At 51.3% G+C, this 17,033-nt stretch overlaps 2 protein-coding genes across 2 annotated transcripts in view; one reads left to right on the plus strand and one right to left on the minus strand.

Annotated features, from left to right (window-relative positions):
- Positions 1-17,033, minus strand: part of rnf123 (ring finger protein 123) — a 90,828-nt gene that overhangs the window by 31,893 nt on the left and 41,902 nt on the right. The gene's annotated exons all lie outside the window — the stretch shown is intronic.
- amigo3 (adhesion molecule with Ig like domain 3) lies at positions 12-11,931 on the plus strand. The gene is made up of 2 exons (XM_087841146.1): positions 12-2,138; positions 11,694-11,931. Exons 1-2 carry the CDS (start codon positions 732-734, stop codon positions 11,832-11,834), a joined length of 1,548 nt encoding a protein of 515 aa, XP_087697272.1. The 5' UTR covers positions 12-731; the 3' UTR covers positions 11,835-11,931.

The following is a 17,033-nucleotide window of genomic DNA, read 5'->3' on the forward strand; positions in this document are numbered from 1 at the left end:
CGGAGCTCACATCTGAGCCGAGCGCAGTCAAGAGACGGAGCAGCGACTGACACACACACAGCAACCTCTGTGAGGGAGCAGCGAGGAGCGCGCTCAGTGCAGCCAGAGACAGCGCAGGGCAGCTGCAGAGCGGCGTGGTGGATGAGGGTGGAGCAGGCGGGATGCCACTGCGAGTCTGATCCCGGGATCAAACTGAGGCGCTCGGAGCTCGCCATCGTCACAGAGACTGAGTGCGGAAAGGAAATTCCCGGAGCGAGCAGAGCTGGAGGAGGACGCCCACGGAGCAGATATGGGATGAAAGGAGGAGACAGGAAGTGATTTCTGACTTTTCTGTGGGATAAATGGGACGACAGGTGTTCTGACATCGCGGCACACCTGGATCACTGACAGTCTGTGCTGGGACGCCTCACGTAGCCCATTCAGGCATCGCTCCTCGCCTGGCGTCTGCCGGGTTGGCAGGTGGACAACATTAACCGAGTTAGACCAAACAAACAGCCTGGAGGCACACTGAGCGCGCTCCACAGCCACGCTCTGAGAGGATGAGAGGCTCAGAGTGAAGGACGCGCACGCTCTACAGACTCGTACACTATGAGCAACAACAAGCTTCCTCCGCCTGCGCTGTGTTTACGTGTCGACCATGTTACGCCAAAATGAGATGAATCGCGGCGCACGAAGGATGTAAACAGCAAACTGAGGCTCTTTCAAAGTAAGGGACACACGCCGGTGGCATCATGCCGCACGTCGGCGGTCACACGGAACTCCTGCAGGGCGTGGACTCCCCGACAGCGTGGCGGGCTGCCGTGCTGCTGTTGGTGTGCCTGCAGCTGCACCGGCCGAGCCCCGTACACGCCGCCGTCAGCTCGTCTCGCGGCTCCTATCGGGCGGGCGGCTGCATTTGCGCCGCAGACATCTTCAGCTGCACCGCCCTGGCTCTGAGACACGTTCCCGGAGAAATGCCGGTTTCCACCATCACCCTGGACCTCAGCCACAACCACATCACGCAGCTGGAGGACGGCGCCTTCCAAGGACTTCTTCAACTGGAGACGTTACGTTTGTCCCACAACCAGCTGACGGCGATCATGCCGGGAGCGTTCAGAAACTCGTCCGGGGCTCGGCTCCGAAACATGGACCTGTCATCCAATCATCTTTGTGTCCTGGAGGAGCATTACTTCCAGGAGCTGTCGGGGTTGGAGGAGCTGCTGCTGTTTAATAACCGGATCTCGCGGGTGGAGGGCCGACCTCTGGCTGGACTCACAAACTTGCACAAGGCTTATCTGAGCCACAACCGCCTCACCGACTTCCCCTTCTTCTCCATCCAGAAGCACAGCCACCCCCACCTGTCATTGCTGGACCTGTCCTCCAACCGCCTGTCCAAACTGCCCCTGGAGGACATCTTGGCGCTGCCCCACTCGCTGCAGAAGGGGCTCTACCTGCACAACAACTCGCTGTGGTGCGAGTGCCCCATGTACAGCCTGTTCCGGTCCTGGGAGCAGCAGGAGTTCGAGTCGCTGCTTTTCTTCAGGCAGGAGCACGTCTGTCTGGTTTACGGGAACCCGAGAGGCACCGTGCGCTTCCTCCAGCACGGACGCTACCTGGAGAAGTGCAACCTGAGCGCCGTGACCCAGAAGAGCAGTGTTACCGTGACGGCGGGGAAAGCGCTGCTGTTGCACTGTGCCACCTCTCTCTCCGGCCACGCCGTCACTTTCCTCTGGGTGTCGCCGAGCTTGGAGTCGGTGCTGCCCCCGGGGAACAACGGGTCCTTAAAGATGTTCTCCAACGGCAGCCTGGAGATCATGGCGGCACGCGAGAAGGACACCGGGATCTACTGGTGTCTGGCGGAGGACCGGCAGCATCGCCGCAACGACACGTGGGAGGTCAACGTCACGGTGTTGGCGGATCCCAACGACCCCCAGGAGCCGTTCAACACGGGCTTCACCACCCTCCTGGGCTGCGTGGTGAGCCTGGTGCTGGTGCTCATGTACCTCTACCTGACGCCTTGCCGCTGCCCTCCCTGCCTGAAAGCCCCGCCCCCGGCCACGGCCACCCCAAGTCTGGGAAACGAGGCTGGGGGGGGCAGCGTCCAGTCCTCCATCCTCACCCCCACCCCGCCGGCCAGCACGGAGGGCCCGGGCCGCAAGGTCAGTACCAACAAGCATGTGGTGTTTCTGGAGCCAATCAGAGAGCAGCAAAATGGCAAGCTGAGGGCGGGGCCGGGACACCTGGGGCCAGGGTTACTGCTAGGGGCAGAGCAACAGCCACGGCACAGGGCGGGGGAGACAGACTCCATCATGTCCGTCTTCTCAGACACGCCCATCATGCTGCCATAGCAACGCACCACCCCCACTCCCCTCACTCCCCCTCACCTCCTCCACCTGAGCACAACTCCGGCACGGACCCACAGGCCACGGCGAGGCTTCACCCAAAACATCCAAGTGCAATTTCACAGATTGATACTGTTAACCAAAACCCGCCAGAGCAGACGAGCCCGCCGCACCCAACCAGCGCACTGTGACGGGCCGCAGTGTTCAAACCAAAGATGGGGGGGCGAGGACAGACTGCACCCGAGCGCACGGCTGTCCCTTTAAGCACGGCTTGTACCTTTAACAAACGTTTACGATGCCTTGTTGTCTCAGAGGTGAGAGACCTTTTGTAGAGCCTTTAGCTTCTTTCTGTTCGTAGAGCCAGTCGCACTGTAGCCGTCGCCGCGTGGCGCCATGAAGAGCAGCTTTTAGCCAGTAAAAATAGAAACCGCCCCTCCTCCTCGTCTCCCTCCACTCTGGAGTTCAGTTACTGTCACCATCAGTCAGATCACGAATTATAGCGATGAATAAATAAAAACATCGGCTGAAAGGATTCATTCAGGGGGCGGGGCCATTGTTTGAACTTTGAAACTTGTTTTGGCTCGGTCATGTGACACTGACAGGCCAATCAGCACAGACGTGTTTCTGTTATCGTCCTCACTGTACTCACTGCTCCTCCTGTGTGTCGTCCTCTCTGCATCTGTGTTAATAAACCCGAGTATCTGCACCGCCCAGCTCACTGCTGTTATTGTGTCTGACCAGCACTCTGCACCGTGTGTGTGTGTGTGTGTGAGTGTGTGTGTGTGTGTGAGTGTGTGTGTGTGTGTGTGTGTGTGTGTGTGTGTGAGTGTGAGTGTGTGCGTGTGTCTGTGTGTGTGCGTGCATGCGTGTGTGTGCGTGCGTCTGTGTGTGTGTGTGCGTGTGTGTGTGTGCGTGCATGCGTGTGTGCGCGTGTGTGTCAGATTTATATACAGACATCTTTACTTCTATACACACGTTTTCTTTTTAATAATTCACTAATTTACGTCCCATTTCATCCTGTTATTTCCCACTGCACAGGCAGAAAACAGGTCTGAATAAACAGAAATGAGCTATTTGTAATTTTATTGGGTGTTTTTGCTCAAGTAGTTTTTTCTTAATGTTTATAAAATCTCTTCGTCGTGTGCAGAAACGATCATTTTACAGATAAAACAAACCCTGATTGTACAGGTGTGAGTGTGAGGATCTCATTCATCAAAGTCATCTAAGCGCTTCAATTTCAGCTGCACAATCACAAAGAGCGAGCGTGTGGGCGTGGTCAGAGTCGCTCTCATGATCCACACGTGAAATCAGAGACGCCACAGACACACTTCACTGCAGCTGCTTGTTAAACAACATCTCTGACCAAGTTTGGAGCGGCGTCTCCACCGCCATCATAATCACCAACCAGCGTGGCGCCTCCTCGGAAACACTCTCTGAAAGCTGGATCAGAGGGACAGCAGGACGGCCCGCCGGCGTGGAGTAAGACCTCCGCAGGACTGTGGATCAATATTTATCATGAGCCGTCAATATGTCACTACGAACCCCGAGAGCCTCGCTGCCCCCACAGGGACACCTGCAGCACCTACGGTCATTAAAGAGTGTGTGTGTGTGTGTGGGGGGGGGGGCTAAACTACAGATGAGCATCACTCAGTGACCTCACGTCAGGCGGGATGATGTCAGAGGTCATGTGTTATTAGGACCGTATCGACACAAGCTGACCTCACGATCTGACGATGGTCAGAGCGATCGACAACAATCATAAACGTGCTAACTAGCATTAGCATCGTTATTCCCGGTGTACATGTAGGCGACAACAGCGTGAGCGCTCTGTGGCGAGCAGAGGAGGCGATGGAAACTCGTAGAGTCACAGCAGCGAAGCTTCCGGACAGGTGACAGCTGGAGCTGCAGCTCCTTGGAACGAGTGTCCTGGTGACAGCTGCTCTCCAGGTCTCTGCACAGGACAACACTGGCCCTGTTTACATGACATCAAAGCCTCTGCAGCACCAGCTCGCAGTCGCTGATCTTTCAGAATAAGAGCGAGGAGGTTGGAAGCTTGTTCCCACCACCATCTATAAGGTGAAACGCTCTGCCAATCAGAAAGCTCGGTGAAGCGAGATTGACGTAAACGCTGGAGAACTTAAAGCTGATTGTTTGTGTTTGCTAAAAACTGAGAGCGCCTTCTGCTTGCACGTAACCAGGAAATGATGTCGTTCACGCAGCTTCCTTATTGGCAGAGCTTCCACAGGTCGGCCCTGACGCACACACAAAGAATCGCTCCCGAGGGGGATTCTGGGAAAGCTGCTTTATCCCATAATACTAAACAGGCCTCCTGGAATCATTTGGTTGTTTTAGCTGTAAAAGTGTCATAAAATCAGCTTCTGTCTTCAGGATTATGCGTCTTTCCACATCTGGTAGCTTCTTTCTCTACTGTGAGCGTCATCAGGATTAGTAACAGAAAAGACTAAACTAAAATGTTACAGTTTTTACTCAAAGAGGCAGAAAGAGAGACTGTACATGATTACAAGTATGTGACCTTTGACCCTGTGGTTTGTTTTTGGGCATCTCTTTTCTTCCCCTGGTACACGTCCTCTCAGTCTGTAGCCAAAGGCCCACATCGCACTGACACTCGTGCTCCTTTTATGCAACATTTTCCTGAGTGGATAATAAACGCAGCCTGCTCTGCCTGCATGTCCTGCAAGCCTCAAATACACCTGCGTTACAGGTGTTGGAAGAGGGCGGGGCAGTGTTTGTCATACATGAAACAAACATGGCATAAAACAATGTTGGGCTGGGCTTACATCCAGCAACTCTTATTTTTATATAAAACACTAAAAACAGCAAAAATAAAATCATTGTAAAAAAGAAGAAAGATCAGTTTTCTGTGCGACTGCGTCTCTCTCGACCTTCGTCTTCGGCCCGCTGTGACGCAGTGCTTACCCGAATGAGTCCAATATCAGCGGAAAGCTCAGCGTCGCTGCTTTCAGGAACCGCTGAGATTTTTAAGATGCGCAAATCATTCAAGAGTTACGGTACTTTAAAGAAACGTTGGAAAAACCTGTCGCCGGCGACGGGACGGGGGCTGAAGGCTTATCCAATCAGCAGACAGCTTTCCTTGGGTGACGCGGTCGACCTGCTGCTCCTCGTGGAGAATCATTCTCCTAACGTTTCCTCTGGGCGGCGCTGTGACGCTGATCGCAGCGCTGAGATCTGCGTATCAACGAGGACAGTCATGAACTCTTCACAAGAGGCCGTGACCTCTGACCTCGAGCTCATTGATATTCAAACATCCCAGATTTTTGGTAGAGTCACTGAACAAACAGCGTCAGAGTCTTTACATGATCCCCTTTATACTTCACAAGGTGTGCTGTGCCACACACACACACTCCTCGTGCCTATGGTACGACAACTTTTCTCCGTGCCCCTGGTACACTGCGCAGAAACACTTTGCCACACACACACACACACACACACACACACACACACACACACACTGACAGACTCACACACACACACTGACAGACTCACACACAGACTCACACACACTCACAGACTCACACACACACACTGACAGACTCACACACAGACTCACACACACACACACACACTCACAGACTCACACACACACACACACACACACTCACACACACACTCACAGACTCACACACACACACACACACACACTGACAGACTCACACACAGACTCACACACACACACACACTGACAGACTCACACACACACACACTGACAGACTCACACACAGACTCACACACACACACACACTGACAGACTCACACACACACACACTCACAGACTCACACACACACACACACACACACACACAGACTCACACACACACACACACACTCACAGACTCACACACACACACACACACACACACACACACACAGACACACACACTCACACACACACTCACAGACACAGACACACACACTCACACACACACTCACAGACACACACTCACACACACACACACACACACACACACACACACAGACACACACACACACACACTCACACACTCATCTGCGTTCTGTTCATTTCCTTCACGCTGTTTTTCAAATCAACACAATATGAAAACGAGCTGAAGCTGCTGATTGCTCTGCGCGTCCTTCAGGGAGCCGTTTGGCTGCAGCCAATCAGCTCACACCTCACCAGCACCGCGGGCAGGTCGGGTGGAGGGGGGCGGATGGCAGCCTTCCAATCCTGCAGGAAGTTTTCACACTTTATTACGAAGCTCGACACATTAGAGCGCAGCCACACAGACGGGAAAATTACACGCCTCGTTAGTTTTCCGGTCTGTCAGCAGGTGGAGGCAGGCGCGCCGATTTATCCCGTCACACACACACAAGATCACCGCGGCCGAGGCCACAGACACCAGCCGCAGGCAGAACCACAACGCCAAACGAGCAGCTCGGACCGCCGGGATCAGCCGAGCCTCAGGATGGTTTTGTGGAATAAGTTAAGATCGTTTCCTTCCAAAGCGCCGTTTTCACGTCTCACCGGAGGTGGCGTTAACTACCGTTTGATCGGTCCAATCACAGCTCATCATTACCGGGCAGCGCTGCAGGCGCTGAGCTGGGGTGTGTGAGATACACGCAGGCCGAGAAAGAGCCGGCGGGACTGAAACGAGCCAATCACAGAGCTCCAAACAGCTGATGATGAGCAGCTCATCAGAAACTGAGCAGTCGCGTTCATCAGGAGGTCGGATTGGCTGCTGTGCATCTCCTGCCCACTCAGGGTTAACGTAAGTGGGAGCAGCAGTGATGTGGCGCTCTTATGTAACACTGAGGGCAGAGCAGCCATCAAATATTCAGCAGGTCTTCCCTCGCGCTCAGTGAGGCGGCGGAACCCGAGCAGCTCGCTGTTGTTAGCAGTCCCTTCACAGCCTTCCCGATCTGCTGCGACTTTCTGGAATATCGGCGAGTTTGTTTGAGCTGCGTTTACGTCGGGAACGAGGAGTTACACTGAAGTTCAGGCTGCCTTTGTGACAGCAGGGCGGAGCTTACACAACACAAGCTCCACCCACCTCCGTAAGGGACAGCCAATCAGAAGAAAGTCAGTCTAAAAGAGGGAGGGGCTAAATCAGCCCAGAATCAGACAAAGAAGGATTATTATGAGCTGTGAATCATGAACAGATGCTGTGGTGGAGTCCAGCAGCAACGGCTCGGGAGGGTTAGCCGTGGCAAACATGGCGGCATTGCAAAGCTGAGGCCAAGCGAGGCGTGCAGATGCCAGAAAGCAGCGGGTAACGCGACGCTGCGATCTGAAAACCTCCCCGCACCTGGTGCTGCTGGAGCTTCCTGTTAAAAGGAGTTTTTCGTTCCCACTGTCACCAACGTGTTGCTTGCGTGGTCTGACTGTTGGGGCTCGTTTGTTGTTTCAGTTTCCACATCCTGGACACAAACACGTCCTCGTTTGCTGGAGATGAAAGCTGAGCTCACGGTGTCGTACAGGCTGAAGCACCTGGAGGTGACTGTTGATGTGGTTTTAAATAAAGCTGTACTGAATTACTGCCTCACGCTGAGACTCGGTGAGCTGAAGCTCTGAGCAGGAAATTAGCTGCAGCAAAACAGGAAGTGCTACACGTCCCTTTTTAAATGCTCAGCAGGAGGACTTTTTGTTGCGACTCAGAGAGACACGAATCTGCTTCCAGCTAACGGCGTGGATGAGTCCAGCTGACAGGAGACCATCGGGCTCCTTCACTCCATCATTACAAGATTCCAGTTTCCTCACTTTAACAAACAGCAGCTCCGAAACGCCTCGCTGATGTTTCGCTCTGCAGCGCCACCTACTGACAACAGGAAGTCAGCCTAAAGTGATGAGTGTTCCCTGAATGAAGCAGTGCTTCCTGTGAGCAACATACAAGAGTGCAGGCATGACGATGTCTACACGACAGCAGGGTGACCTCAGTCAACTCCCACCTGAGGCTCTCCTCCTCCTCCTGCGTCTCTACTAAAACATCTGCCATGAAAAATTGATGAAGGCCGTGAATAAAAGCCCCGTGGAAGAATCCAGCTCTGCAGCTCAACCTGCCTGAACCTCATCAATCATCTATGGATCCAGATGTTTCACCTGAGTTTCTGATCATCAATCAGCTCCGTCCTCAGGTCTCCCGGCTGGTGCAGGTACACTAACAGCAGCGCACCTGGGGCTCATTAGAGCAGCTCTGTGCTGCTCATCTGTCAGAGTCACAAACTAAATCCAGTCCTGTGGCTGCTGTTCAGCTGCTCTCCCAACCAGTCAGCTGACCGGCGGTCTGATGGACTAACGCCACCATGTTGGACCAGCCGGGGCAGAGCTGCAGTCGACACGTCGGACTCCCTGCAGAGGCTCTGTTTACTGTTCACACCGCCTTAATTACACACGATGTGATTTCTTTAAATGTGCAGGCGAGGCCTCAGAGCAGAAACAACACAAGTGGAAAAACATTCGAGTTCATCAGATGAAAAACTCATCAGGCTGATAATCACAGATATTCATCAATAATCAGGAGATGAACATCTGAACACGGCTGAGCTTCCAAACATGCGAGTCCCGTTTCTGCTCTTCAGATCAGATTACAGGCCCCCGGGCGAGCAAACGACCCCCGAGCGCCTTCATTCAGAGCTGCTACCAAACCCCGCCTCCTCATCAGCGCCGTGAGGCACGGATAATCACGGACCGGCATCAGCTCAGCGGAGCGCTGATACGTCAGGATGTAAAGTGAGAGAAATGCTTAAAAGGTGCCGGTGTGTTAATAAAACTGATCCAACGGTGGATCCAGTTCATTTCCTGGAGTCCGAGCCTCACGGCAGCATCGCAGCAGACCCCTCCTCCTGGATGTCATGTGACGTAGTTTTTACAGACCCATCCCCTCCCCCCTCACAGGGTTACGTTGCCTCCTTCTTACATCACACATCAGATCCAAACATGCGGGACACGGCTCAGGAAACAAAGACCGGAGCGCTTTTAAGGCACAGACAAACCCCACGAAGATGGAGCAGCTCGTTACCAGTCAGCGCGAGGCCGGACCAGTTTAACCAGCAGAGGTTAAACTGGTCCGGCCTGGTCTAATGTTTCACGTGTCTGAGCGAACAAACTCCCTGAGCGTCTCTTGGACCACTGTGAGCAGCAGCAGACGTGAGCACTGTGGTCACGCCAGCATTGAATCATCCAAGTTACATGTTTATTAAAGTAATCAGATTACAGCATTTCTGTTAGACTACTTTTAATTAACTGCTTTAGCCCACTTACAATGAGAATGTAAAAAGATCTTGTCCATGTGTAGCATGTTAACACTATTGGAAGAAAAAATTACTTAAAAACACAACTTTCTTTTTTCTTATATAAAGCTCTGACTGTATGATGAGTCTGTGGTCTGGGAGAGAGTCTGTAACTCTGTCTGCAAATACAGTAAATAAAGACCAATGTTGGGCAGATAATGATATAGTTACTTCTTCAAAAAAGTAACTGAGTTATGCAAACAAAGTTTTTTGCAGCTGTTTACCTAAAAATGCAGCCAAGGTGTTTTTAAACAAACATGTCAAACTATTTACAGAACAATCAGCTGTTCTGCATCAAATCTGATGCCACACAAATTATTTGTGCCACTCCAAAAAATAATTTGTGTCCACTATGAGATGAAGGAGAACAACAGCCTGATACCTGCAGGCCTGACAGCAGCAGATGTGTCACTGCTGTAACACCTGTAACACTCAGCAGTCGCCTCATTGTTCTCACACACAACAACACTATTGACTACACTACACACTAACTACACACTAACTACACGCTAACTGCACGCTGACTACACGCCAACTACACGCCAACTACACGCCGACTACACGCCAACTACACGCCGACTACACGCCGACTACACGCCAACTACACGCCAACTACACGCCAACTACACGCCGACTACACGCCAACTACACGCCAACTACACGCCGACTACACGCCAACTACACGCCGACTACACGCCAACTACGCAACATTTGTGCTAAACATCACAAATCTCTCACATCTCAAACTCGCCGTCACTCCTAAAACGTTCTCCTCCCTAAACAACTAAAGGCTATGTTGCCATATCATTTTTTGATTGGTCCACATGGTACATTTTTCCACCAATAGGAAAGGGCGGGGTTTGGTTTTGTTTTTGCTCACAGGCTTTCGAGCGTTTTCCTTATAAACGTCGACCACGTTGATTAGCTGCGTATATACGAATGTGAATCGCGTGATTGGCTGGACGGGAGCAGCCAGTCACTGACTGACACTGCAAAACAGAATTGATAAAGTTTTAATTTCATTCATGTTAGATTTGGGGTTTTTTGTGGGCACAGACGTGCCAGCAGTGCGAGATTATGTTCCCTCTGAGCTGCGCGTGCACAGAGGACATAAACCAGGTGTGAAGACGAGCTTCTGTTTAGTTCACGTGTCGGAGGAAAGGCTTTTCTTCTCGGCCTGATGAGATCACACGGAGCCTCTTTCAAAGTTTCCTGTGCTGTCACAGGATCATCGAGCATGTCGGCTGTTTGCACCAGTGTTTGTCTGCACAGCGTTTAAACGGCTCCTGCAGGCTCTTTGTTCGCAGCAGCCCGTCACACACATGCTTCACTCGTTTCCATGTTTTTATTCAATCTGTGTAAACTCCCAAAGAAAACACAGTTTAACATCAAATTGTATTTTTGCTCCAACGAGGTGATTCCCAAAGACCCGACACAGGACCTGAGAGACGACCTGGACCTTCAGCTGATCGTCTGCTGCTCACTGAAGTCTCAGCAGAGACGATCAGTGAAGGACGGCTGTCAGGAAGACGTTCTTAATGAGGGGACACGGGAGGAAAGGCAGAGGTCTGAAAATGACACGAGAACTGGACAATGGATCCACATCAGTGTGTACGAGGAGGTCAGGAGGAGGTCCGACAGTCTGCAGCCATCGGGGAGGCACGGTGGAGGCTGTGTCATGGTTCCAGTGCTGTTGGAGATCTTTGATAAACTGATGAACTATCAGAGTCTGATCCACCAGGCAGGAACATCTGGAAACACCAGCTTGTTTCATGACAAAGATCCAAACACATCATCAAAGCACACGTGGATAGAAACACACAGAGGAACTCTGTCAGAGCTCCGCATCACTGAAGCAGATCATCCTGACAGAGAACAGATCCTGAACACCCCCAGAGACCCCCCAGAGAGCCAAACTCTGTCTTTGCCTAACATTCTGTATTTGCATGTGTCTGCAATAAACGACTGCACGTATTTCCCAAAGGCGTGTAACAATAAGAAGTGAAGGGCGGTTGTAGGCGTGGCTGTTCAGGCTCAGGTGTGATAACCTTAAAGTGATAACATGTCTCCTCCTCTTTTCGTCCTCAGATATTCTCCTCTGTCGGGGTCACGCAGCCTCCTTCCAGCCTCGTTTCCACGCTGACACGTGACCACGGGAAGGACAAGAAGCACGCTTCAGAGCAACAACACGCACGTCCTCGCAGATGCACCGATGAGCGACTCATCTGAGGGTCTTGAATAATGTTTAGATGTTTAAGAACTACAAGCACGTTTTCACATCATCGTTCACGTCAGCTGACGCAGAAAAACGTCGATACTGTAATCCTGGTTCTTCCACTTAGGTCGGACCTCTGTGTCACGCATGCTTTCACAAACACAACAAGCTTTGTTGGTCACACAATCACACAGAGACGATGACACGTGTCGTGACCGAGCTGCGGACAGGCTGCAGACGTAGACGCGCCATCCCAGGCTCGGTGTTTGGCATGGGGGCCAAGCCAGGACGCTTACTGGATACTGGGGGGGTGTGGTCTTAACACTATCCAACACAGACGAATCACAGCCTCAAAGCAGTGCATGCTGGGAAGTGCTCACCGTAAAGTATTCACAGCTCTGAAAGTCACACTAAAGATGAACGCTCGATGTAACTAAATGCTGATAACTGAGCTCTTCCTGTTAAAGGGGAGTTCTTCCTTCCCACTGTTGCCAAAGCGCTTGCTCCATGGGGGCGTGGTCTCATTGTTGGGGTTTCTCTGTTTATCGTAGGTCTTTACCGTACAGTACGAAGCGCTTTGGGCGACTGATCTGGGCTATGTGAGCGGACATGTGGGGCTCGTGAGCAGCACGGAGGGTTTTTACATCTGTTGTTTCACATGTTTGCAAATATAAACACGTCTTTGTTTGCTGGAGAAATTAAAGCCTGACCTCAGCAGGAAGTGTCTGTGATGGCGGTTACCCGGAGAGCGCCGCACGTGATGTTCAGTAAAACGTGACAATAAAGTCTGTGTGTGCCGTGTGTTTATTAAAGACGTTCAGCTGCTGTTTGAGTCTCTGATCGTGCTGCTTTCAGTGTCACGCTCTGAGCATGCTCGGTTTAAGACGTCATCATCATCATCAGGTGACTCCCCGCAGCATTCTCCACTGCTACAATGACGCGCCTGCATGCTCGTGTCGCGAGGTGCACGCTACGCTTGGTTCACGACAGCATCAACAGGACAAGTTCAGCCCTTCGGATGGAGGTCAGGTTTACGGAAGGCGTGCAGGTCTGAGAGCAGCGTGGAGATGAACGGCAGCGATGCTGGCGTGTGGCGGTGAACTGCCCGACTGTGAGCGCGAACACCTGCTCGCCACAATTGTAAGTACAGCTGGGCGTGACGTGATATTCACTTTACTGGGAACCCCAGAAGCCAAAGCTTTCACTCGACCCTGAGAGAAGAGACGATGATGACCATCAGATCCAGGCTGCACTCGGTCCGTTTCACAGGAAACACGATTCACCATAAAAATATGGGCTGATATGGGCTGATCGGGCCCCAGTGCACAAACTGGAGGGTTATCAGAAACCAGGCTAGCATTAGCCCTCTGTTATCATTAACGTAGCAGCTAGCGGACAGTAGTTCGATAAAGATGAATTAGGGCTGGGTGTCGTCACTGATTTCTAGAATCGATTCGATCCACGATTCGATTCAATTCGATTTGAATCTAGGAAATTTTGACAGTCAGAAATATTCTAATTCAGATCAGTACATTTACATATTTTTGTATCTATAAAAAGGAAGCTGACACTTTCCAGACTTTATCAAAGGTGTGAGCGTCACAGCAGAGGCCTTTGTGTCAAAGCAGCTGAAGATAAAACAGAAAAACATGAAGGAGATTTTCCTGTTCTGGATTTTATAAAGATATTCCACAGTACATCAAAAACGAAAGAAAACCATTAATCAACACATGAATGTCACCTCTGAAGTTACAGCGGTTTTATTAGAGACACGGCGTCTTGCATTTTGCATAATTTTAAAAAGTTTAAATTTGTTCAAATTTTCTTTTCGGGAGTATATAAAACAAACAAACAAACAAAAAAAAACAGTGGCCGACAGCCTGTAAACAACGGTAGACTTGTGCGTAACAAGCAAGCGAATAATGAAGAATATTGTTTGGAGAGACATCAAACTAACAGCTTTAGAATCGGCGCAAAAAGGGCGTAAACACAAAGCTCGACTCGCCGACACATCAGAATCAGCGAGCTGTCGGCTTTCAGCCCCGACCGTGAGAAATTCGACATCTCACTGATTCTGATCCGCAGGTTTTGTCTTTGAGCAGAATCCGTGTTCCTGCTCTCATTTACTGTCTTAGCTGTTTGGTGGTTGTTGAAATTTTGAGGTTTAACGTGAGATTCTGGCGTTTCGGGCAAAATAAATTTATATTAAAAAATCGATTCAGGATTTTAATGAATCGATTTTACGTTATCCAAGCCAGAATCGATTTTAATCGATAAATCGATTATAAAAACCCACCGCTAAATTGGAGCTCAACGGGAGATGGAGCCGTGACAGAGCAGATTACGGACGCGTGGACCAGGAGGCGAGTGGAGGACCAATCGGACGGTTTCAGGCCTGAAGAGCAGAGCTGAGGACCAAAGAGCTGCACGCTTCCTGCTTCATGTGTTTGTGGCTGTTGGAGCAGCTGTGAGGTCAGTTTTAGCTAACGGCTAACTCACAGCACACGTTACGCTCTCTGCAATAACGAAATGGTTTCCGTGTGTTAGCCATCGTGCTGTTAGCCATCGTGCTGTTTGCCATCGTGCGGTTAGCCATCGTGCTGTTTGCTGTACCCTTTGGTCTAAAATACATTTCACCTTCAAATCTGTGAAGAGCTTTGATTCATTTCAGTCTTAAGCTCTTATTTGTTTACTCTTAACTTCTAATTGGAAAAGAACACGTTCACTTCATCTTCTTCATCATTACTTTTGGGGTCAAAGTCTTCCCCGTGGTATCGAGTTTGAAATGATGACACCCCCCCAGCTCACAGTAAGTCCCTGAGACCCTGTCACGGCGTCGCCTCAAAGCCAGCTGCTCAGCCTGTTTTTAGCGAGCAGCGCAAATCTCTGCAGGCTGGAAAAAAGAAGCTCCATCCCAGAGCGCGGTGCAGGCCTCGCAGGCTCGGTCTCAATCTAATCTGCAGGAGGCTGCAAGCTGCTGCTGATCCCTCTCAGCCAGAGCTAATGGACAACAATTAGCACCACTGATTTTCTGCAGGATGGAGCACAGAGGGGGGGCTGTTAATAGCTCTGATGTGAACACAGGGTGGGGGGAGTGTGTGTGGGCAGCGATGAGGCTCACAGTCCACAGAAGTTGAGCACGATCAATCACAGCAGCAGCAGCGCTGCCTTTATGGAGATCCTGTGTGTGTGTGTGTGTGTGTGTGTGTGTGTGTGTGTGTGTGTGGGGTGGGGGGGGGTGGGGGGGCTGCAGGCGACGCCAAGAAGAACAAACATCATTAAACAAATGAAAACAGGACGCTTGTCTTTCCAAACACGCCCGGATTACGCCTGCTGTTCATGCTTCAACCTTAAAGGCTGTCACTGCTTTTATAAGTAAATGTTTCTGCTGTAGGTACGGAGCCTGCACACAAACCCAACCATCAGATGACATGTGAGCGCACGGTGACAGTGGAGAGGAAAAACTCTTATCAGGAAGAAACCTCCGGCAGAACCAGGCCCCCAACAGGGAGCCAATGAGGAGAAGCCAGCATGGTGGAAGTCCGAGCTCTCGCTGCAAACATCTCCAGATGTCTACCATGTAACAACACATGTCACTGCACCTCTGGACGGCCTGTTCTGGGCCCGGGGCCACATGTTTGACACATCTGTGCTGGGACGAGGACCCTGCATTAATGGACGGAAGCATCGATGGGATGTGGCGTGTCAGCCGCTCGAGCGCACACAGCGGACGCTATGATGGGAGCAGCGAGGGAAGGACGGGCCTTCATGGGCTCAGGGCCCGAGTGACGATAAAGCAGAGGCTCAGCAGCTTCAGCAGCTTCAGCAGCTTCAGCCTGAACGCTGAAGCCTTCTTTGATTTAACGAGTCAGCGACTGGCACCGGCGACGCGGACTCTTCCAGCTCCTCTCAGAGCGTCGCTAAAAACAGGACAGTTTTCTAATGCGTCTTTGTGCTTAACGGCTGCAAGCTCAGCTGTTTCTTCCTGCTCTGACGTCCAAAAGCATCACAGCATTTCACTGCATATCGTACTGTGTATGACTGTGTATGTGACAAATACAAATTTGAATTTGAATTTTGAATTTTGAATTTGAACATGTTACTCTTTCTGGAGGTGCAGCCGGTGGACGAATGTCAGTCTGATACCAACGCGTGTATCAGCATCAGATCAATATTTGATCCTCTGAACCGTGTTAAATCTTAATGAACAAACAGTCAAACATGCTGAGAAACATGTGTGAACCTTTGTGGTTTATTTACAGCCATTTACGTCCAGCTCTTCAAAATAAAAGCTGAGAGTGTGTTTTATTGTGGAAAGTAAAAGTCAGTGAAATTGGTTCATGTCATAAATCAGGACACACTGCTCACACACCTGTGACGCATCGATGCTCCTCACAGATGGAGGAGGCGACGTTAACCAGCTGATGAACCTCCAGCTGACCACAGGACAGCGACGCCTGACCCGCTTCCTGTCAGGACCGACCGATCCAAATATCGGATCGATGTCTCCTTAACGAGAGCTCCTCTGCACCGCACTTCCTTTCAGACTCGCTCTTATTACATTTCTTTCAAAGTGACAGGGAGGGGGCGGGGCCTGTCCAGGCTTTAAACAGGCTGAGGACACCCGTGTTTCCCTCCACCTCGCCTGGCAGGAGCCGGCCCCGCCCCCCTGCAGACAGCGCTAATGCCTTTATTCGTTTGGAGTCCATTAACGGGCACTAAGCCTTCCTGCGGTCTCCCATCGCTGCACGCTCCCAACACTCTGCAAACCTCATCCATCTCCAACCACTTATCAGAGTCACGACTCCACCCGGAGACGCTCCGTCCGAGGAAGCTTACAGGAAACGGTGTTCACGCCGACCTCGTCTCTGCTTTACCTTGATCTAAAAGCACAGATGCAGACGGGTCTGCAGCACTGCGCCCTGAGCGGCGCCTGCAGGTGAGCGCGCCTATCAGAGCGCGAGCAGCAGCGCGTCATGAGCCTGAGAGCAGGAAGTCAGGGCCAAACAGACACAAATAACTCAGCGCGCTGCGGCGGCGCCGAGAGGAAGATGATAACTCCTGTTAAAAACACGGCGTTACCTTTGATGTGAAAACAGTGAAGTGTTACATAAAGATGGGGGAGGTGACAGAAGGAGGGCGGCGTGCAAACGAAGAGAGAAGACAGGAAGTGAGTTCACGGCTGATTCGAGCTTAGCGAGCGTCTGAGCGGC

This window comes from Neolamprologus brichardi, chromosome 5 (assembly GCF_056152115.1).
Source record: "Neolamprologus brichardi isolate AB-2024 chromosome 5, ASM5615211v1, whole genome shotgun sequence".
In the NCBI taxonomy this organism is placed as follows: Eukaryota; Metazoa; Chordata; class Actinopteri; order Cichliformes; family Cichlidae; genus Neolamprologus; species Neolamprologus brichardi.

Excerpts from the sequence above, each read along its gene's own strand:
- amigo3 (XM_087841146.1), top strand. The coding sequence starts at position 732 with ATGCCGCACGTCGGCGGTCACACGGAACTCCTGCAGGGCGTGGACTCC. Across the intron at positions 2,139-11,693 it reads CGGAGGGCCCGGGCCGCAAG|ATATTCTCCTCTGTCGGGGT; the intron begins GTCAGTACCAAC and ends TTTCGTCCTCAG.